Source organism: Eptesicus fuscus, chromosome 20 (assembly GCF_027574615.1).
Source record: "Eptesicus fuscus isolate TK198812 chromosome 20, DD_ASM_mEF_20220401, whole genome shotgun sequence".
Lineage (NCBI taxonomy): Eukaryota > Metazoa > Chordata > Mammalia > Chiroptera > Vespertilionidae > Eptesicus > Eptesicus fuscus.
The window spans coordinates 35,947,078-35,970,020 of record NC_072492.1 but is presented as its reverse complement, the minus strand read 5'-3'; the positions used below and the strand labels follow the sequence as shown (position 1 = coordinate 35,970,020).

General features: G+C 44.4%; 1 protein-coding gene across 2 annotated transcripts in view; it reads right to left on the bottom strand.

Annotated features, from left to right (window-relative positions):
• ATP6V0A1 (ATPase H+ transporting V0 subunit a1) overlaps positions 1–22,943 on the bottom strand; it is a 53,509-nt gene that overhangs the window by 4,082 nt on the left and 26,484 nt on the right. For both annotated transcript variants that reach the window (XM_008149351.3, XM_008149354.3), the window contains exons 10-20: positions 22,448–22,660; positions 20,385–20,535; positions 18,729–18,868; positions 18,260–18,414; positions 17,748–17,838; positions 14,570–14,688; positions 13,560–13,776; positions 13,081–13,188; positions 8,101–8,208; positions 3,340–3,457; positions 2,857–3,028 (exon numbers count right to left, since the gene is read on the bottom strand). In XM_008149351.3, the coding sequence (XP_008147573.1) occupies positions 2,857–3,028; positions 3,340–3,457; positions 8,101–8,208; positions 13,081–13,188; positions 13,560–13,776; positions 14,570–14,688; positions 17,748–17,838; positions 18,260–18,414; positions 18,729–18,868; positions 20,385–20,535; positions 22,448–22,660 (1,592 nt within the window). The remainder of the gene's footprint in view (positions 1–2,856; positions 3,029–3,339; positions 3,458–8,100; positions 8,209–13,080; positions 13,189–13,559; positions 13,777–14,569; positions 14,689–17,747; positions 17,839–18,259; positions 18,415–18,728; positions 18,869–20,384; positions 20,536–22,447; positions 22,661–22,943) is intronic.

Below are 22,943 nucleotides of genomic sequence, written 5' to 3'. Positions count from 1 at the left end.
TGGGCAACAGTCTTTCTGCTAAAAGCAGTTAGGTGGCCACAGTTATACCGACAAAGCATATCCCCGCCTTTGCCTTTCCTGTCACATTGAATTAGGGTGACAGGCAGGCCCACCCACTTTACAGGGTTGGGGAAAAGAGAGGGACAGACGCCTCAGGAGACGGAACTGGCAGGCTGGCACATTAACCTGCTCACTGTTGTTTTCAAATGTCACCCACCTCCTTCTGACCCCACACGGACCTCAGACTAGTGGTTTACGTTTGTTATCGAGTCATGTGTTGTTCTTCTTGTCTCCATGCAAGAGACCAGAGCTTGTATAATGGGACAGACCTTGCATCAGAATCAGGAACCCAGCTGCATACCAGGGGTATGAAGACGTCCAGGCTGGACACCAGAAAAAACAGCAACCATGTCCCTGCACCATTCTCAGCAGGACCAGCTGTTGCCCCCTCAGGAGATGGCCACAACTCGCAACTGCTGCCCAGGCATCCTTGAAGCACATCCACATTCGGCCAGGAGGGGGTGCACTAGCACCAATTCCATTCCCTTGGCAGGGATGAGCTCCAAACAGGCCTTCAGTAAGATGGGATTTGAAACGTTGCTGCACTAGAGTTTTCGCTGTTTTTTTCTCTTCTGCCCAATATTTCCACTACCAAACCCCACAAGTGCAATGTGGTGGGCCAGCCTATTCCTTGCAAACTACATCGGAGAGGCATTCAGATGGTATCACCTATCTTCCCACCCATTGGTCTCCCTTCTCTCTAAACAGACTAAAAGCAGTTTCTTTACCAACTACCACAAGGAGGTGCCCTGTGGGCACCCCAGTTTTAAGCAGGGCAGCCATGATCTGCACCTGAACAATGGTTTAGATGCGCCAGGGCACCGTGAGTCCCTTGGTATGTACATTGCTTCACATTTAATCATGGCAGCGTTATCCTCTCTCTTCGCATGAGAGACAAGGAGGTTCAGAGAGAAATGCTTCCCTCGGGGTCGCCCAGCCAGTGTGGGCAGAGCGTGATTCTGAAGCCTGCTCTCCGGTCGTCTGTCACTTCCTCGGGCTCAGTTATGTGGATGAGGGGAGACAGAGCACTCGGAGGCCACAGGTGAGCCTGAGGAAGAAGTAACCCTCTGGCAATAACACATAACCTCACCAACTGGGGCTCACTCTGGAGACAGGCCCAAGCCCAGGCGACCTTCCTCGACCGAGGGTCATGGTGCGCCTGCCCACGGCTCTAACAGTGCTGGCCCAGCACCGCGCGGAGCCCCATCCCGCCCGCCTCGGGGGAGGCAGCAGGCTCCCCACTTGGGAATCACGGTGGGGTGGTAACTGTTCCCTCAAGTCCAGGGCTCAGGAGACAGAGGAGTTACTAGGAAAGGAAGGAAGCCAAGAACGCAAGAAAAAGTGAGTCACCACAGGCTGCCTACACAGACGTTCCCTCACACCGTGAGGAAGTGTGCTGGGGAGAGGGGACGCTGATAAGCTAAGATCAGGGGAGTGGCCCACATCTGAATGATGGGGAGCTCCTCACCTCCTGGCTGGACAGTAAACAACAGCTGGGCGGGGAGGAGGAGCAGGAGGGAAGCCCTGGTGCTTCTCAGCTGAGCACTGAGAAAGCATGTCCCCGACCAGCAGGACAGACTCCCCTACGTGCCTTCGCTTTCTCCTCTGCAACTTACAACAACAAACAGTGGCTCCCTGAGGAGGCTCAACTATAACCAAGCCAGGAGGAGAGTCAAGATAAGGGGGGGAAGAGAAGAGGTTTCAGGTTCAGATTCTGGGTTTTCCTCAGGTTGGGATTAGTGATGGAAAGAGACATTCCAAGCCCCCTTCTGACCCTGAGATCATGAACACCACAGATGATGTCATCTAGGGGTTCCTAAGGTCGGGTCAGTGAATCTGTGACCCCTAAGCTGGTAAAACTGTGTGCTCACATGGGGGGAGGTGTTGCTGTGGAGAGAGGGTCCAGAGCTTCCAGAGCCACTGGGGTTTGAGACCCAAAAAGGGAGAATCACCTCCTAATGGAGGGAATGGAGACTCCAAGGGGCAGGGTAGCCAGAAGTAGCACAGGATACAGTTTTAGTGTAAGTATGACCCAAGCACATTTGGAAGATATTTACACTATAAGAAAAAATCCCCCAAACTGTTCATTGTTGACCTGACATTCAAATTTAACAGGTGTTCTGTAATGTTGCTTGCTGAATCTGGCAACCCTACTTTGAGGTCACAGAGTCACAGTCCAGGCCAGACTCCAGCTCTCCCACTCCCTAGGCTGAGCTCCCTCCCCATGCAGGGCCATGAAGAGCCACAAACTACATCCAAGAAAACAAACCAGCCCCAAACCTGCCCTTCTGCAGCTGCTTCGGTGCACATACACGCTAGGGAAGCAGGGGTCCCCCATCCACACGAGCTGCCAGGGGTCCTCCTCAAAGGCCCTGACACAGGCCAGAACCAGGGGACAAAACTGGGGTACACTGTGCTCCAGCATTTTCCTGGGCTTAGAACCTATTCCAGAGCTGTTCTCGTTGCTCTGAAGACAGGAGAAAGTTCTATGCCAGAGCAAAAACACCCCAAACAAACAAAAAATAAAGCCTCAGCAGATCTCTTAAGCCACTGCAGAATGAGAGGCCGGGAGACGGAGCCTGACAACACGCACCGAGAATTCGCCCTGGAGGCTCTGAAAGTGAGCTGTGCTGATCTGCGGGCATTTCCGGAAGCTCACTCCTAAGATAGGTCCTTGGGCGCAATGATGTGAAAGCAGACACTTCCTAGTGCTCTGGATTCTGGACAGGAGCAAAGCTGCCCTCAGTGCAGCCAAGGACACGTCCCCACATCGGCCCCCGCCGCCCCGCCCCTCACCAGTGTAACCGCAGTGCGTGGAGGAAGGCCGAGAGGCCCTCCATGACCAGGAGGATGGCCACGGTCAGGGTGGCAAAGGCGGTGAAGATGAAGAACAGCGCCAGACTTCCTGCCAAGCTCTTCACCCTCAGGCCCATGTGGATCACCATGGTCCAAAGCACCTCCGACAGCTCTGGGGACAGGGGAGAGACACGGCATCTGGTTTATTTTGGGGAGCAGCGCTGTGGGCCTTGTATTTGCTCTGCCACACCTCCCCTGGAGTGTCCCTTGCATTCTGGCTTCCCACGACCTGAGTGGGACCACTGTGCATCGCTAACCTGGCGAAAGCGCTGATTCTCCCATCTGGACATCATTCTCTCTGGACTTTGGAGTCTGAATAATCCCAGAAACTTTTGTAATTTTCACTCTCTTTAAGGCCCCACCTGAGAGAGTGCCCAGAGAAGGGGAAAGCCATAGTTCCCGATCCGAGAGAAATACACTCACGTGCGTGGGCGAGGCTGAGGGCCCAGAGCCGCAGGTACGAGGCGGTGTTGGAGATGCAGCCCAGGCAGTACTCGATGGTGTGGATGGCCTGGTGCACCATCGTGTCTCCAAAGTCAAACTGCGGTGGGAGACCAGAGAGAAGACATAAGGCTGGGTGTGTGTGTGTGTGTGTGTGTATGTGTGTGTGTATGAAGTCTGGGCTGTGCCGCATGGCCCTGTGCGCTCCAAGGGCCAGGAGCCCCCAGAGTTGAACTCCAGTGGTGACTTCAGCTATGCTGATCCCTGAAATCCTGCCTTGCTTAGTCCCCAACTGGGACACCCCCATTTCCCTCAATACACTACATTTTAATGAACTACATCATGAGATTCTTCTCAACAAGTCTGTTTTTCTCTCCTGGCTAGTCTGTGAGCTTAAGTGGAGTGTATGTGAAGTTGAGCGCTTGGAGAAAATGGCATTCCGGACTTGAAGGACCTTCTCTAGCCCATTCGTACCCACTGGTGTGTCAAGTCCCCAAGTGGGAACACCCACTGTGAATAAGCCAGGGAAGCAGGAAGCCCCCCGGCTCCCAGCTGTCAGGCCCTAAACCTCTAGTCACTTCACTTAATTAGCTTAACAAACTACTGCACTCAAGATAACCAACCTCCTTTTTTGGTGTAACTTCTGAAAAGATGACATGGAAATTTTAGCAAAAATTTTACCAATTCTGCCCAGCTAGTGTGGTTCAGTGATTGAGTATTGACCCATGAACTAGGAGGTCATGGTTCGATTCCTAGTCAGGGCACATGCCCGGGTTGTGGGCTTGATCTTCAGTAGGGGGCCTGCAGGAGGCAGCCGATGGATGTTTCTCTCATTGATGTCTCTCTCTCTCCCTCTCCCTTCCTCTCTGAAATCAATAAAGACATTTTAAAAAATAAGTTTTACCAATTCCTACTTGGACAGTTGATTAAGACCAGATAGAATATCGGGAAAAAAAAAAAAAAAGACCAGATAGAATATCGTTTGGTTTTTGTTTCTGTTTTCCTCATACTCCCTTTCTCCGTTTTCCTTTCAACATACAAAATTATTTCCAGAGTAAAGGGGTGGGGCTGGAACAAGCTCTCAGGAGTTCACATTTAGGATTGTTGCAAGTACAGCTGGGAAGAATACAGATGCTCTGGAAGCACCAGGTGCATTTCGTGGCCTCCCACTCTCCCAGGTGGAGAAAACAACAGTTACTCTAGAACAGGAGGTCGTTCCATTCTGGGGGCCTCTCCCCACAGCCCAGCCCAGAACCCTAAGAGCAGAGGGACTCCCCAGCCTGCCCTGCCCTTGGGTCAGAGTCTATTTTTCACTAGTTTCTCTCAGGACGCACATGACTCCACACCCAGAGTACATCAGAACTGCCCCGGAAACACATGAGGGCAGGGAGAGAAGGGGCTGACCCCACCAAGATGTACTTCCAGTCCATGTCTCACGTCTAATGGTGTCACTACTCGTCCCCCAGGAACCCAAGCCTGCCAATCAATCTTGAATGCCCATCTTCGCTAAGGAACTGGGACCTGTAGCTTTTGCATTCTTAGTCTCATATTGGTCCCTTCCTTTCTAACTCCCCCTGAAAATGTTTGCTTCTCCCAGGCCTCCCAATTTTTTCCTGACTCATAGCAGGCTAGCTGGTCCCCATGCCTCCAGACTGTGCCCCCTCCCCAATCCAGTCCTCTAACATCTCCACTTCAGCAATGCACATTTGTTGTGTCACTTTCAGCTTCACCACCCTCTGATGGCTCCTTGTTGTCCGAACAATCTGTGGATCATTTACTGCCAACCTCTAGTCTTACCTCTCACGAGTCCCCCAACTCCTGACTCTGAGCTTCAGCCAAGTTGAATACCCATTGAATCCCAAGCGTGATGGGCTTGCGGGCCTCTGCGTCTTTATGATAACTGTTCATACTGGTGGTTCTGCATCTCCCTCTCCCTCCACAGAGACTAAGCCTAGCAATAATTTCCTTAGGGAGCCCTTTCCTGGTCTCCGCTTCCCCACCCCCACTCAGTGTTTTTCAGGTGCCTCCTTTCTGTGTTCCCACAGCATCCTGGGCACATTATGATCACAGCATCTACCACCCAGACTGTTTCCTCAATTTGTTTGGGAGTCCTTGAAGGCAAGGACTATGTTTTCCTTCTTTCAGTTTTCCTTCTGTAGCATTAAACAGAGGCTTGACACGTGGAGGGTGAATGAATGGATGGATGGGTTGGATGAGCACACCTGGTGAGATGACACAGTAGGGAGAGGTGCCACTGACCCCTGTTGAATGGCTAGTCTTCAAAGGTTTCCTAGACAATCACACGACCTGGCCCTGGTCTGCAATTGTCCTGAGTGCCCCCCAGGGAGAGGGACCGCTGCTTCCACTGGGCTGAGCAATGACCTGTATGCGGCAAACAGGTTTTCACAGCCAAGCAATATGGGGAAGTTCTGGGGGAAGTAGGCTGGATTTTTTTAAGAATTCTGTTTTGTTTGAAATCTTTAGATAACTGTGACAGTTATCCATATTTGTCTGTAGCAAACTAAACTGTGTATGTGTCTGATAAAGTGTTATGACTACTTAGGAAGCTATGAAAAACAGAACCCTTAGGGATCTCGGGGGGCCAGAGACTAGGGCAGCTGAATTACAGTCCCTCTTGTTTCGATGTTCAACTCCCCTGGGACATGGCTACAAATAAGGGCTGTTCTGGCAATGACCATGGCATTTGGGTGCTCAGTTAGTACGACATTTAGAAAGAGCAGTGTTGTTGGAGGCGATGTTACTGGGAGGGGGCTGGGCTCCTCACTAACATGGAACACACTCCCCATCCCGTCCAGGCGGCCCAGCCAGAGACTGCACAGAGGAGCGTCCAGAGGAGCCTCTCAGCCTTTAGGAGGACTGAGCACTGTCTGTTTTTACACAAAACAGCAAAGACTTTTTCCCATTCCTATCACGCTGCCCCCTTACAGAGAACAGGAGAGCCAGGGAAGGGAAGGTTTATGGGTCTAAGTATTTCAGAGAGAAATTTGGGGGGAAGATGCAAACAGTGCAGCATGGCCTTTTAAAAACCCGATTCCAAACTTGTATATTGCTAAGGGAATTCTTGCTGAGCTAGAAGGCCTACTCCAGATGCAGCCTGAACATTTCGCCAACTTTCTTTCTACTCTCTGTTGTTATGCTCTGTGTGTGGCTAATATCACAGATGGATTGTTTTTTTACTGGGATACATCTAAGAGGCAAAGCCTCCTTTTGAACGCTGTCTACTTCCCACCTGGGTCACACAGAGGTAGAGCTGACCCCAAGGCGAGGGTCCAGCAACTGTCACTTCAAGCATCATCAAGCTGATGAGGGCAGCAGGAAGAGGCTGGCTGCATCTCAGACAGGGAGGAAGGGGGAGCTTTACTCATAAACACTCAAAGGACCAGGGAGGAAACAGCTACTCCCAGTGCAGAGCGACCATACATAACATCACAGGAGAGGCAGGCAGAAGCCAATGGGATTTAACCCCCAAGGGGAGTCACTTCAAGAATGCCAATGCAGACATTACTTGTAGCTCCTTACAAAGCCATTCTCAGAGGTATTAGATCAGCGAAGTCAATGAAACAAAGACAGAGGTGACCAACGTGAGATGCAGTTAATGGAGATGAGCTTTTTCAGAACACAGATTCACGAACTGGTTAGAAATGGCCAGTGAGATGCAGGATACGCGGGTGTCCTGTGTGGCCCCCGGATGCAGCAGGGTCAGCAAAGTGATCACAAGGACGGGAAGACAAGCCCCAGATAAACATGAAGGCAAAGCCGCTTGTTTCTTACCGCTTCATCCTCGGTAGGCTTGAAAACACAAAGTTACACTTAGTGGGAAGCCGTGGCACACAACAAGGTCAAGTCACGAACACGAGACTACCATTGCTTCGTGGGGAGGACGGTTAATGTTAAGTGGGTCTAACATGGTGGAGGCAGCCTCCTCAGCATACAGGAAAGCAAAATCAGCGGAATTTAGAGCAGTTAGAATTATTTTTAAAAGGCATCCCAACCCCTACAATTTTTTTAAAAAGGTCATACACATAGTGAAAGTGGTCAGTCAGACTAAAAAGTCCAGTCACCTGGGTCCTCAACTCCTATCCCATTTGCTTTAAAAAGAATACAATGAACAGATGAGATCCAAAAGTTCAGAGGCTTTGTGCTACGAGTGGTTAGGCAAAGACTGTGAATTTTAAAAAACTGAGCTTGGAGGTGGTGGTGTAGGAAAAGTCTAGCTTAGCCTTACTAGTGTTTTTCACTCTCCCTATAAAAAGCAGGCATTTTTAAAAGGCTCCAATGAAATATCTGCAACAAGAGCACATCGGTGGGACAGGACTTCCAAAGTATCAGTGGTTACAGTTCCAGCTGGAGCCATCCTTGGAAGGCGCAAGGGATGCGGATGCTGCCCACATGGGCTGTGTTCCTGGTAATAAGAGCCGGGAAGCTGGGGCCTACTCTGCCTCAGTGCCCAGGAGAGCAGGTAGTAATTGAGATCTGCATGCAACTCAGAACTTCAGAAGTGGAACAACAGAAAACACTGCTGCGGGCTCTGCCAGCAGCACCTGGAGTTTACGGGGCCCCTTGGAAAAAGCTGTGGTGCCCCGAGAGGTCCAGAAGCAGGCTGATCATTAGGATTAGCATTTTAATTTTTTCAAGGAGAAGACCGGAGTGAAGCCAGTTAGGTGCACAGACCAGGGCTGACCCAAAGTGGAAGGAGAGGAAGCCCACACCACTGGATCTTACCTCTTCTGCATCTTCTGAATGGGTGGAGAGCTGGTCATGCTGAATAATCTCAGCATCCTCCTCTGTCGGTCCGTTGCCCACCCTGATCCCACCAAAGTTGACAGTTCCCTACACACAGAAAGAGTAGAATTTGCCTGGGCTTTAATATGACATTTTGTGAGGTGGGGAAGGGCGATGGTTAGTACATACAAACCTCAGAAACGTATATATTCTAACAACAAAAGCAAAACCAGCTGGTCAAACAGCTGAGTAAAAACAAACCACTGTTCCCACCCCAACCACCACCGCCCCAGCCCCAGCCCCAACTGCATTTACCAACTTGTCCTGATGGAAGGAAATAGGCAGTTCTGCCTGCTGCACCCAGAGACACCAACCTTGCCTCGGTCAATGCTAATTAAGAATCCTGCTTGAATGGAAAAGCTTAGCACGAACAGACTCTCATAGCAAGTGGAGCTCTATCTGCAAAGCTTTCAATGGCCTAAGTTTTTCTGAAACTGAACTAAAGAGTAGACTTTCTAAGAGGGAGGGGCACCGAATGACATGATGATTGTAACCTGGTCTGTCTGATAAGCTTTCAACAGGAGCCCCAAGAGTTCCAGCCACCTCTCCCAGAAATGTACGGGGCCTCTGCTCAGGAACAAAGGGAAGGAAAAAAGGCTTAATGTACTTGAGCTCGCTGCTAGAGAATACTGAGTTTTAAAAAAAGAAAACTCCTTTCCTCCAATGGAGGATTCTGGAGTGTGAAAACAACTCTTTCTGGGCACGTGGGCAGATGCTGATGGGTATTTGCTTCTCCTCACTTCCCAGGCATAGTTTTCAGTAGGGTCTCCAGAACCAGAATTTCTATGTCAACCTGATTTGGAAAAGCTTAGGTTTATTGAGGCAAAAGGACTCTGTGGCTACAAAAACTAGGCAGAACGGGGATGAAGTCTGACCGATATTAATTAGTGCTAACCTGCCACAGAGTGAAAGGAGCTGAAGAAACAGCCCCTGGCCCTGGCCGGTGGTGCTCAGTTGGTTGAGCCTAGTCCCGTGCACCAAAAGGTCGCTGGTTCGATTCCCAATCTGGGCATATGCCCGATTGCAGGCTCAATCCCCAGTAGGGGGCATGATGGAGGCAGCTGATCAATGCTTCTCTTTCCCTCTCACTCCCACCCTCTCTAAAGCCAATAAAAACATATTTTAAAAAAAGAAACAGCCCCTAGGCCCACTTCATATGGTTTCTGTCTACAGAACCAAACAAGACAAGAGTTGGAAGATTGCTCTCCTGCAAAGCAGCCTTCTGGGCAAGCAGCACAAACAATGTGTAAGCAGGTTTGGACAACTGCTTGGAGGTCCCCACGCACACCTTCACCTGTTCTCAGTTACTGACCACCAGATCCCACTGCTTGGACAAACGCTCCCTCTTCTAGCAGCGGTTCTCACGTGCTGGGTAGAGAACCATTGCATCAGAGTCACCTTGAAAGCTGCATTTCAGTACACAGAGACTCTCAAATACTACTCCCAGAAAGTGCAAGTTCAGCAGGTCTGGGGTGGAGCCTAGGAAATCTATATTAAAAATATATACCCTCAAGTACAAATTGTATAATCATTTTGATTGTTTATCAAAACTGAAAATGCATGCACCCTTTGAGACTCAGCAATACAATCCCACCCACTATTGGGAACTTGCTTGTGAAATTTTATCAAGGATGTTCCCTAAATTGCTACTTGTAATAGCAAAGAACTGGGAACAATGAACACATCCATTAGTAAGAAAGTGATCACACAATTTTAGCACATCCAATAGAATGGTCTATGGAATGCTAGGCAACTATAAAAAAGAGTGAGAATAACTATGAAACAATCTCCAAGATACACTAAATTTTTAATAACTTAATAAATCAAGGGACAAAATAGTGCTACAGTTTAAACACAATTCCTGATGTGTCTTAAAAAATATATGTACATCCACATATGCACTTATCTCAGAAGATGATAGATATATGCTGACATACACAGAAAAAAAATTTGGAGGTAAAATGCTGTTAATAATACCCTTAAGGAGGAGAAGGGTTCTGGGGACAGGGAGGCTTTCGCTTTCAGTATTATTTGCATTTTCTTTTCCCCCCGAATTTTTTTTGGAGCCAAACCGACAGCACATGCTGGGGAGCAAGATCTCAAATGTTCCCTTATTTGCATTTTCTAACCAAGGTCACCTATTGCTTTAATTGTATTTTTTAATGTCAGTAGGGGATTCTCTGGGTCATAGAATTATAGACCATTTTTATTTTTTCTTCCACTTATTTGTTTTAATACCCTAAGAAACAGATGTCAAGTTCACCAGGTAATTCTGATATGAAGTCAGATTCAGGAACCACTGAAGCCCTGGGCACCTCCAGGTCACACAAATATTAACCTGACAACCCTCAAAAGATGGACTGAAAGGGCAACAAAGGGCATGGGTGACAGGAGAGGACTCCTGGGATGGGTTCTAGGGCACAGGAGGCAGGCTTCAAGGCACCTAAAGCAGAAGGCCAGTTCTGAAGCTACCCCCCGCCCAGAGGATAGAGTGGGGCAGACAGGTTAAGCCTCCCAGCTAGATACTAACGAATGTCCTTTCAGAACACAGGGAATGAGAGTCACAGGAAGGGGGATGAGACACACACACACCAGCAAAAAAAAAAAGAAAAGGAAAAAACTAAACTGTGACACAAGGCTTACAGGCAACCAAGAGGACACAGAACAGAACAAAAACAGATCCGTGTTCATATCCTCAGCCCTTGGGGTCAAGAATCCAGAGTCCTTGTTATAGAGTTATCATCCTGATGCCTTTAGGCTGCTCTCCAGATGTTTGGCTAAAAAAAAAACAACAAAAACACCCAGTGGGCTAAGAAGACCCTATGAATGTGGGGGTTTCTAGACTGGGGACTTTTAACTTGGATAGTATGAAAGAAGAGGATGCCAGATTTAAAAGCATCAAGATTGATGCATCAGAAGCACACCTTAAAAACATTAAGACTAGCAGAAAGAGAGCCCATAGAAAGAATGTAAATACATGGATAGTTTGTGCTTTAAGGATTTTTAATATTTTTTTCTTATAGGAAAAGAGAAAGTTCCTACTTGAAAATAATGTAAGCAGCAATATTAAAATACCTTCTTATTCAAAATATCAGCCCTCTTAGACTAGTTCTAGAAGGATGATCATAGTTTTCAAAGTTTAAAATGATCAGAAACACCTAATGAAGGAAATGGATATCCATCTAAATATTTCATTTTCTTTTAAAGGAGTACGATGCTACCAGAACACAACAGTACATGAGTGATCACTACTGGTGAGACTTAAAAATCCTATAGATTCATTACGTAGAATAGATTGTACTAGTTTGATATTAGGGCACTGTAAGATTTTGGTTAAGAGATGTTTTTAAGGACAGATATTGAAATGCTTAACATTCAAATTGCTGATTCTGAATAATAAGCTAGTATTGGAAGAAGGAAAGACCAAAACAGAGATGACTCTGGTTATTACCCCAGATGTACAACACACACAAGACACACGGCAGAGCCGGGTTCTCACTGGAGCAGCTGAGGACGTGAGGGCTTCGGAGTCTCTCACAAAAAGGAGACATGTATAAGCTTCCAATGGAGGGAGACTAAGTCACAGCTAAAATGGACCGAATGTCCCAGCATCTGCTGAAGCAGAACTTTAAGTGTCGGGAAATCAATTCCAGAATCACAGAGACGTTCTTGCTCCGTGCTGAAAAATCATCCAATACATGGTCACAACATACAGACATGAAAGTGGGTGGGTCTAAGAGCTGCCATCTTGGATGAAGATGATGGGACCCGGAGAGGGTACAACAGCCACTCTGCTTCCATAACCATGACTGGACTTACATATCTGAACAGAAACTTATAGGCCAAGGGTCAAGATGATATCAGAATCTACTCATAAGAGGTGGAACTCTTTTCTGTCGTCTCAATGAGTAACAAGGACATACTTCCCAAGAGCACACATGTCCCACGCTCTCAATACAGTTAAAAAGAATGCTGCTGCACTGTTTGCCACCTCTTTACACAAAATGTGATGGTTTGTTGGTTTAAATTCACTCACTGTTGCAGCCGCTGCTGCCTCTAGTCCCTGTTGGCTCGGGGTTGGGCTGACTGGGGCCTCCACAGGTTGCCCTTCCTGATAGTGAAGGGAAGAAAAGAGGAAGGGAGAAGAAAACAAAAGAGGGAGGGAGTGAAGGGGGAGACGAATGCAGGGGACATGGAAGGGTGAAGATGGTCAGAAAAGGGAGAAGGAGGGTCTTGTAACTCAGCTGCTCTCCAACAGGAATAATAATCTAACAGCCATATGAGAGTCATGCAAAAAGATCTTTTGGATTTTACCGCAGTGTAATAAGTAAGCATTACTGCATAGCTAGAAGTGAACATGTGGCAACTTAAGCATGTGTGTGTGTGTGTGTGTGTAGAATTCACATGCACACATACATTAAGTAAACACAAGTATGTATGCTGCTTTTTAAAAAGAAAAAACAACATGCTTCAAGCCAAATTTCCCCCGGATGTTTTGGCTGGTTGGAGTATCACGGTCTTATTTCAAAAGAAAATGTCTCAGTGTCAGCCCTGTGGTTGCCCAGGCAAACCACATGAGTGGGTTCACACGGCTGCAGCTCTTGCTGCCTTGTTGTGTCTGATGCTGCATCTAGACAGGCCCAGACCTGGATTTTGCTGAGCACAGCATGAGCAAAACACGACCAGGAAAGGTAAACACTTATGACTTATTCTCTATACCCGAGCTACTCAAAGCTGCATCCACATGTCCAGGCAGCAAAAACACTTTTTGATTTCAGCAGGTCCAGTGCTCATGCTGGGATATGACACAAACGCATTTTAAGAGTATATAGACTTATGCACAATTCATTAGATCCAAGGAGGAATTGTCTTGATCTTAAAAAAATATGTAGTAACTTTCAGCAACAGAAATACACCCACCAAATGCTTCCTCCTCAAATACTGATGGCGAAGGACCAGTGGTTTAAGCAGTAGCATCCACGGTACACACAGCAATGCAACCACAACCAGGAAACACTGAACTCCTTTCTGCAAAGAAGGACAAGGCACATCACATTAATCAAACATGCAGTTTCCAATTCCAGCACAAATTACCCCCAAAACAGTACTTTCTTACTGACTTGTGAATAATGCTAACCAGATTCTCAAAATAATTAGCAGATGTGGCAAAGCCCAGGAATTGTCCCATAGGATGAGAGTTATTATTCTACCCTTTCTGGATACAAAAATTATAGTAGACCCTCCCAAGTAAGGAGGACAGGCTGAATTTAGGTCTGGATGCATGAATTGAAAACCAAATCCTACAGAAAGGGATTTAAGTTTTTTTTAGGGTAACAGAAACATCTAACTTCCTGACCTAGGATAACCACCTAAGACCGTCCACGTCTGGGCTGACGCACCTGTCCAGAATATAGCATTGAATTATGAATGTCCTCGTAGTTAAAGACGAACATGTTTATGAAATGGATCAGAAGGCTTGGTGCTTTCTCAGATGTAAAAGCGTCATAAGCCGTCCACTTGTAAAAAATAAGGATAACCAAGTAGCCAAACAAAGAGGTCATGAAGATTATTTCAGGAATAAACCCAAAGTAGATATTCAGGGGCTTCTTGAAATAGCTAAAAAGGAAGAGAGAAAAAAACGTGAGAAGTGAACAGACCCAGGGCCACCCCTACACCAAATGGAGCCCTCACTAAATTTTCTCCTATGACTCCCTCAATTCTGTCTTTATTACTTTAAGAAGCAAGAGCCAGAAGCACCGGAGGCAACAGAGACAAACGGGATTAACGATGACTTCCAAACTTTTGGACCTTGAACAGTTCCAGTACCATCCCCTCCATTCTCCCATGAGAGAGAGATTGGAAAATCTAGTCCATTCACAGTTCAAAATTTCATGCGAGTTACACATCAAGGAAAAAATAACTCACTCATTTTGATGAAAATTACACAAGGTTCTTTCAAAGATCTTCACTGCAATTGTAAATTTTTAAGGGACTAATATTAAGTAAGCCCCATTTAAGAACATTCAATTTCTTTTTTTTTTTTTTTAAATATATTTTATTGATTTTTTTTTTTACAGAGAGGAAGGGAGAGGGAGAGAGAGTCAGAAACATCGATGAGAGAGAAACATCGACCAGCCGCCTCCCGCACACCCCCCACTGGGGATGTGCCCGCAACCAAGGCACATGCCCTTGACCGGAATCGAACCCGGGACCCTTCAGTCCGCAGGCCGACGCTCTATCCACCGAGCCACACCGGTCAGGGCAAGAACATTCAATTTCTTAAAAGCACTTTTTAAACACAGAACAGGGTTCTGAGTTACCAATCCCTCCCCCAAAATGCCATGAATTCCTTAGGCAAAAGCATTATCTAAACTATGCACATTCTTATGACAGAAACAGAGCGACTCACATATGGTTGAAAAGGCTCAGACCGACTCCAAACATCATGTGGATGATACCAAGGATAACGGACATCTTCATCTTAAAGGAGTTGAGGAAGGTCAGTTTATTAGTAGCGATGTTCCAAATCTGTCACAACCCAAGGAAACAAAAGGGTATTACAAAGAGTGCTCAAATGGGAAAATAGTCACCCCTTTAAAAAATAGGGTTGTTTTTTAATTATGGAAAATTCTAACCACATTCTTAAGTAGAGAGAATAGTATAACAGACAACTCCCTCATAGACATCACCTAGTTTCAACAATTATTATCCACCTATGCACTCTCGGTCAATCTGGCTCCATCATAGCCCCAGCCCACTCCCCACCTCCATATTATTCTGAAGCAAAATCCAGGAACCATATAATTTTACTGTAAATATTTCAGTGCAGATCTCTAAAAAGAAGGATTCATTTTAAAAACATGACCACAATGCTATCATAACACCCGAAAACAGTAACAATGATTCCTTAATATCATGAAATATATAGTCAACATTCGGACTTCCCTGGATTGTGTCCAAATGCTTTTTAATAACTCATTTATTCAAAGTAAGGTCCAGACAAGGCCTATACACCGTGATTGTTGATATAGCTGTTAAGTCTTAATCTAGAGGTTTTCCCTCCAACTCTCATTTCTTATTCCTTACAAAGTATTTGTTGAAGAAATTGGGTCAGTTACCCAGTTATCTGTAGATGTTTCCACAATCTTGTGTTTTGCTTATCATGTCCCTGTGGTGCTGTCGGTCCATCTACTTTTTTTTTTTTTAAAGAAGCTTTATTTGTTTATTTTAAAATATATTTTTATTGATTTCAGAGAAGAAAGGGAGAGGGAGAGAGAAACATCAATGATGAGAGAGAATCATTGATTAGCCTGCACTCCCCCCTTCTGGGGATCAAGGCCACAACCCAGGCATGTGCCCTTGACTGGAATCGAACTGGGACCCTTTAGTCCACAGGCCAACACTCTATCCACTGGGCCAAACTGGCTAGGGCAGTCCATCTACTTTTTAAATATTAATTGCCTTAAGCTTTGTCCCCTAAGGCCTGGATGCCTGTAATACTTTCCTGACAGTTCTGCTGCCAGATAACATGGCCATCAGATAACATTTCCTAAATTGTGACTCTGACACAGTCATTTCCCTGAGCCAAAACCTCCCCCCGAATCCCCACCATCATCTCTAGGCCAAAGTGCAAAATCTGTAGCCTGACAAGCAGGATCTTCTACCATCTAGCCCAGCGTCGTTTTTTTCTGAATTGGCCTCTTCGTGAAGAGCTGATCCTCGGTGACCTCTAACCTGAAAAGTTGTGACTGGTTCTCTCTCCAGCCCCAATCTCACCTGAAATTCAGCTCTACAACTCCAACTGCCTGACAGACATTTTCCTGGGTGTCCCCCACAGTCACTTCAAACTCAATATCTACCCTGTAAGTATCCAAAGAAATGTCTGCATAAAAACGTTTTAACTACAGAACACTATATAAACGTGAGGAAATATTATTAGACTCTAAGCTACTTGAGGGCAGGAATTATGTCTTAAAAGTTCTGTGTTCCCCCCAGAAGGCACTATGCCTTGCAGATAATAGGGATTCATAAACATTTGTTAAATGCATATGTAGCATGCTATTAAACTTCTCCAAGCCTGTTTCCTTATCTGTGTAATACGGATAGCATCATCTAGTCAATAAATTAAGGATAAATCAGATATGCTGAGGGCTCAGTACGTATTTCTGGCCCATAAAAAGCATTTCAATAACATGAACTTCTCTAATAATTAAAATAATCAACTCTGTATTTCCCCACCTCTATGTTTTTGCAAACACTTCTCCTGACCTATAACAATCTGAAGTATTTTTAAAGGCCAGATTATTTCCCATTTTATTATTATTATTATTATTATTATTATTAATCCTTACCCAAGGATATTTTTCCATTGACTTAAAAAATTTTATATATATATATATATATATATATATATATATATATGTTGATTTCAGAGAGGAAGGGAGAGGGAGAGAGAAATACAAACATCAATGATGAGAGAGAATCATGGATTGGCTGCCTCCTGCATGCTCCCCACTGGGGATCAAGCCCTCAACCTTGACCGGAATCGAACCTGAGACCCTTCAGTCTGCAGGCTGACGCTCTATCCACTGAGCCAAACCAGCCAGGGCTCCATTGATTTTTAGGGAGAGTGGAAGAGAGAGGGAAAGGCAGAGAGAAACATCGATGTGAGAGAAACACATCAATTGGTTGCCTCCTGCAGGAGCCCTGACCAGGGCCCCGGGCGGGGGAGGAACCTGCAACCAAGGTATGTGTCCTTTATTGGAATTGAACCCGGGACCCTTTGGTCTGCAGGCCGATGCTCTATCCACTGAGCCAAACAAGCTAGGGACAATTTATTTCCCATTTTAATAAGAAACCTTAATCTAGCCCTAACTGGTTTGGGGGGGCATGTGCCTTGGTTGTGGGCACATCCCCAGTGGGGGGTGTGCAGGGGGCAGCTGATTGATATTTCTCTCTCATCGATGTTTCTGACTCTCTATCCCTCTTCCTTCTTCTCTGTAAAAAATCAATAAAATACATTTAAAAAAAAAAAAAAAAGAAAGAAACCTTAATCTCTCTGGGCCATGATGTTTCCCCACCTGAAATTATATAATCGTTACTCTCTAACACTTATTCTTCAGTTCATCCTACTCCCTTTCTTAGGCACACAATACAAAAGAGTTAACCACACTTATTTGCCTAAGTACTTGAAAAAAATAATTAAATTCTTGGATAAGTTCTTATAGTATGTAAAGATAAGACTGGAAGTTGAAACCCAGAGAGAAGAGCTATTTCTGTTCTGTGAAAAAGACAAACAAATTAAGGTAAATAAATTAAACTGGGAAGGAGTCTTGAAAATCAGTCTTCCCAGAGTAAATATTACTAACCACCTCTGAAATAAGCAGTGCAGGAAAAATCATTTTGGCTTCCCAAGGCACTTGCGTCTTTTATGGCTTTGAAGTACACTGAACAGATAAACCAAGGTTTTCCAAAAATATGTATGTCAACTAAAAACCAAATAACTATTTATCTTCACTTTATTCTCTCACTTTAGGGTCACAATTTAACATCTTTGTGTTAGACATATAGGAAAGAAGTGCTCTTACTGGATCGATGCCAAAAGGATATGGTCCACCAAAAACTCCAGGGACAGCTGGGTCCAACTGGAGCACAGGGTTCCCCCGAAGCGTCTCCTCCCTAAATTAGGAGAAAAGTTGCATTTATTTTTTTATCAACAGAAACTGACCCCAAAAGAAACTACTAGAGCTATCTCAGTTCTTCAATAAAAAGAATAGGTACTAGCATCTGAGATGAGAAGGGATCAGAGATAACAACAACAACAAACTTAAACACATACACACAACCAAGTAGGGAATTTGGAGAATCTGCTTTTAATTCATAAAAAGAACCAATGTGCCTATTTTAGCCTCGGCTCCTTGAAACTGCTGAGCAAACCACAAAGTTTGTGGAGGATAAATAAGAGGAGACACTGCGTTCTTCCGAAACAGAGACGTCGCCAACCAGCTCCTAAAGAAGCGTTAGTTTACCAGTTGTCTGGAAAATCAGAGGTGAATATGAAAGAAATAAGCTTTGACTTTTAGCTTCTTTTGCAACTTACGTCCAATTAGATATGAACATTGGCCGTACGCTCCAGGATGATCCAAAGATATTGAGAGACTTGGAAAAGCAATCGTTGTAGATGAGGCCAGTGTAGATGGAGAACACACCCATCAACAGAATAATGTACCGTCCGCTGAACACAGTGCTAAACATCTGGGAACCAGAAGAAAGAAGTCAATGAAATGTACTTGCTATAGCTCTTGTTGGGACAATGTTGTTTAGAAAACACTAGACCCTTCCTCTCAGACCACTTAACCCCATCCTTGGGTCAGGGAGCTTGAAGTAAAGACCATAATACAATGCAAATAAGAAATTCACTTTCACAGCATGTGGCCTCTTTAAGTGTTAAAATTTACGTAACTTCTCTATAAATTCATGACAGCAGACTTCCAGATCATAATTTTCATAATGAATGCTTGAGGAATTATAAAATTTCAGTCTACTGCAAGATGTAACTTAAACATTACCTCATTCTCATTCTTCTGGGAGAGGATCCGGCTCTCCCTTAACACCATCCATACAGCAAACAGGGTCATCAAAATGCCATGGCCAAAGTCCCCAAACATCACAGCAAATAGGAAAGGGAAAGTGATGATGGTATATGGAGCTATAAAGAAACCAAAGGATGTCAGGTGGGTACCAGACTTCCTGGGATGATCACTTTGTAAGGTGTATAAATGTCTAATCACTATGTTATGTATCTGAAACTAATATAGTGATGTATGTCAACTGTAATAAAAAAAATAAATTAATAAAAAAAACAAGGGGGAGAGAATGGGAGATAGCTATAATACTATCAACAATAAAAACTATATTAAAATAAAACAAAGAGGGGCAGAATGGGGACATTTGTAATAATGTCAACAAAAATAAAGTAAAAACATTTTTAATAAAAAAAACAACAAAGGAGAAAAAAGACAAAGCACAGAAAACCGTAACAACTCCCAACTCATCACATTGCTCTCCGTATGCTAAGGTCAACATTAGGTGACTTTGGACTCCCAGAGAAAACCTCCCCTGGCTGTGCACCTCACAAGGAGCTCTGATGGCATCTGAGCTACTGCTAGCGTTTTAACCAAAGCACACAGGAAGTGAAAGCTTTGCCTCTAGCATTGGCAACAATGTGGTTTGTTCTCTGATTCCTTTTTCTAATCCCTGGGACACTGCTCCTGGACAGGCAGCTTTCTTCTCTGCAGCAACGCTTTCCCAGCTGAATAAAGCTACCGGGTAAGCAGGAGAAAGCCCAGCACCCGGAGCAAGGCAGGTCCCGAAGAAGGCTCCAGCTGAAAACGAATTCTCAGACTCTTGACTTAATAATTAACTCTCCAAACAGAGGAGAAACCTGCTTTGTGCCTAACATGGTCAATAATTGCTATATTTTCTCTAACCTGGAACAGGGAAGCCATTTTAAAATGTCAGATATCTTGGGGAAAAAACTTTTGCTTAAAGCAGTTCCTGCAAATGGTGTGCTAGAGAAAGCCAGGTGTTTTATATCTGTAAAACATAAACATAGAAGAATCCAATCCACAGAGCTCATGCCTATAAAACCACCTTTTTTTTTTAATATATAAGATTTTTCTCCTTTTGATGGGATCTTGAATGAGATCATTTCTATAATTCTTTCAAATTTTAATAATAAAATTTATGAAAATTTTACACAGTCAAATTTTGCTTAATCATCAACGAAGTTCTCCAAATAACCTGTTCTGTAAAAAACAGAGAACAGGAGTTAAATGGGCACCTCTCTACAGGAGTTACACTAGTGCTGAGGTCTTGACATCTTTAGTTTTAAGCCAGTTGTTAACAGCATTTAAAGTGAGGCAATAAAAGATAAAACAAAGAGCCGGGCCGTTGTGGCTCCGTGGTTGAGCATAGACCTATGAACCAGGAAGTCATGGTTCGATTCCTGGTCAGGGCACATGCCCATGAGTTGCAGGCTTGATCCCCAGTGTGAGATGTGCAGGAGAAAGCCAATCAATGATTCTCTCTCATCACTGATGTTTCTATCTCTCTCTCCCCATCTCTGAAATAAAAAAATATATATATTTAAAAGTATATATATGACAAGCAAAAAATAAAACCTCTAGAGGGAAACGATTCAAGCTTTTTTTTTTTTTTTTTACCTGGATTTATCTCTCGGTAAGTTCCAATTCCATAAGCATCTACTATGTTCTGAAAGCCATATGTGAACTTGTTCGTTTTGTTATAGGTTGGGGGAGTCTGGTTTGTCTGCATCCTGTTCAAAATGGAGGGCACGGTGGACCCACTGTGCTCCTGGCAAACATTAAGCACATATATCAAATTAGGTCATGCTCCTAAATGTGGTGATGGTTACACAGGTATTCATATTTATCAAAACCCATCCAACTGTATGCATAAAATGTGTGTATTTTATTTCATGTAAATTTTATCTCAATCATCCGCAGTCTTTGGGGAAACTGAAACTAGGTATAAAATTTACAATGAAAGATTTAAATTAAGTCTTGGGAAGAAAATCCTTACTGTAAAAAAACATTTAATTCTAAAATGTGTAACCACAGTAACCATGGAAACTCTTTCTCTGGAGACATCCTCACCTGCCTTCCTAGGGGTATCCTTGTTCTCTCCTCTGTTTATGGAGAAAGCAAAGTACATTCTCTGACTTTCCTCCCTCACCACCTGCTCTAAACTCCCGAATCCTTGCAGTCTAGCTGAGCACACTTATTGAAAGTGGCTGCTGGTCACCAGATTCCAAGGTCTTTTCTCCCATATGCAAGCCGCTGACTCTTTTTGGGCGAAACCCTTGATTCCATAGAGTCCCCTCCTGCTCACTAGCCATGCTTTTTATGTCTTTGCTGACTATCCCAAAACAGTGCAGGGCCCCCAAGGTCCTATCTTTAGCTTCCTACTTTCCTTCTTTGAGGTCTCATTCCCTTCCACTCTCATGAATCCCACATCTTTCATTTGGCCTTTTCTATCAAGAACCTGTCCTAGTATCTGCTTGACATTTCCGTGTGGATTTCTGTCCAGCCTCGCGATGTGACTGAAACTGAACTTACCATTTTCCCCCTAAGTTTCTCTTGCTGAACTTTTACTTCCATTAATTGAACCATTATCCTACCAGCCACCCAGTTTTGATGCCTCAGAAACATTTATGTTTATTTCTTCTTGTCCTTCTCTCACACGTTGCTAGAAACCAAGTTTACCTAATTGATTCTTCCTTCAGAATGTCTCACAAATTCATCTTTATTTTCTTTTCCTATTGTCAGTTCTTACCCCAGGGGCCCTTACAGTTTACTGCTCTGTGTTTAAAACAACTTCCTAATTGATCCCCACCTATAGACTCCCTCTACTCCCCAATCCAACCAAGATACTATCAATAGATTACTCCTTTAAAATGCTTTGGTCATGTCCTTTCACTGCTATATAACTTCTTCTACAGCTTCTCCATTCCTTCTGGAATAGAATTTAAAAAGTAATCTGGTATTTTAAAACCTTTCTCAATTAGGTTCTACCTAATCAAGTTCACATCCTAGTATTTCAGTTTGCCCATTATAATTCCGTTTTTGCCCAACCATGAATGTCGTACTGTACTTCCTGCCTTTGTCCATATTTTCTTCTCATCATTGTAAATCAGCATCTCACCCATTCTTCAAAGCCCCAGTGCCACCTTCTTGAAGCTTTTGTTCAATCATCTTAGTTGGGAAAGCTAGCACCCTCTCTCCATACACATATACCACTCTGAGTACAGACTGTCTTCTGTACAGTCTGACCATATGATTGCACATCAGCCTCTCCAAGGAAACTGTAAGGTAGTTGAGGGCTTGTTTTTTACACCTCTAACTAGATCAGTGCCTTGAACAGAGCAGTACTTCTAACCACTAAGTGAGTCTGCCAGGGTCATACCACAGGTTATACTAATGGGCCGAGAATGTGGATTAGGAAATTGACATTCTGGTCATGAGCTACCCTGAAGAATCATGGATACATGATTAAGTTATTTAATCTTTTTTTTTTTTTTTTAAAGTACCATTTCCACATTTGGAAAAAAGGACACATATGCAAAATGCATTGTCAGGACACACGATGTGTATATTGAAGAACTCTGAAAGTAAAAATGCTATCAAAATATGGTTAGTTAATGTTACTGTGGATGGGAACCTCTTTTCCTAGCTAGAGGCTGCACTGCTTGCTGTGGGGGACTCACCGTGCCCCTTCTGAGTGCAAACTGGATGGAGTCAAGTTCAGTGACAGGGCACCAGACTTCTGCAATCAGACACTTCTGGGTCACATCTATGTTGCACAGGTTCAGGGTGTGGTAGATGGCCTTCATCTTCCGCACTTTGATGAACCAGACACGGATGTTCTTAGCAGCTGCCTGCAGAACCCTCTGGCGGTGATCCTCTGTTTGATTCAAAACCTTTGAGAGAGAAAGGAACACGGGAGGGATCTTCCTAACACCAGTCTGAAGTCTCAGGATATGAATGGCAAAAGGCAAAGCTTTCTGAGAAGGGTTGCTGGGAATCTGGGTTTTTTTTTTTTTTTCTTCTTCTTTTTTTTTTCCTTTGACTAGAATGACTTTTTTTAGGGGTCAAATTACAAGAAATTAGAGTTCTAGTTCCTAACATTCATTTTTATTTAGCTCCAAGCTCAAAAGAAGCCCGATAAAATGGTTTTTACCTTTATACCATACCTTTAATCTT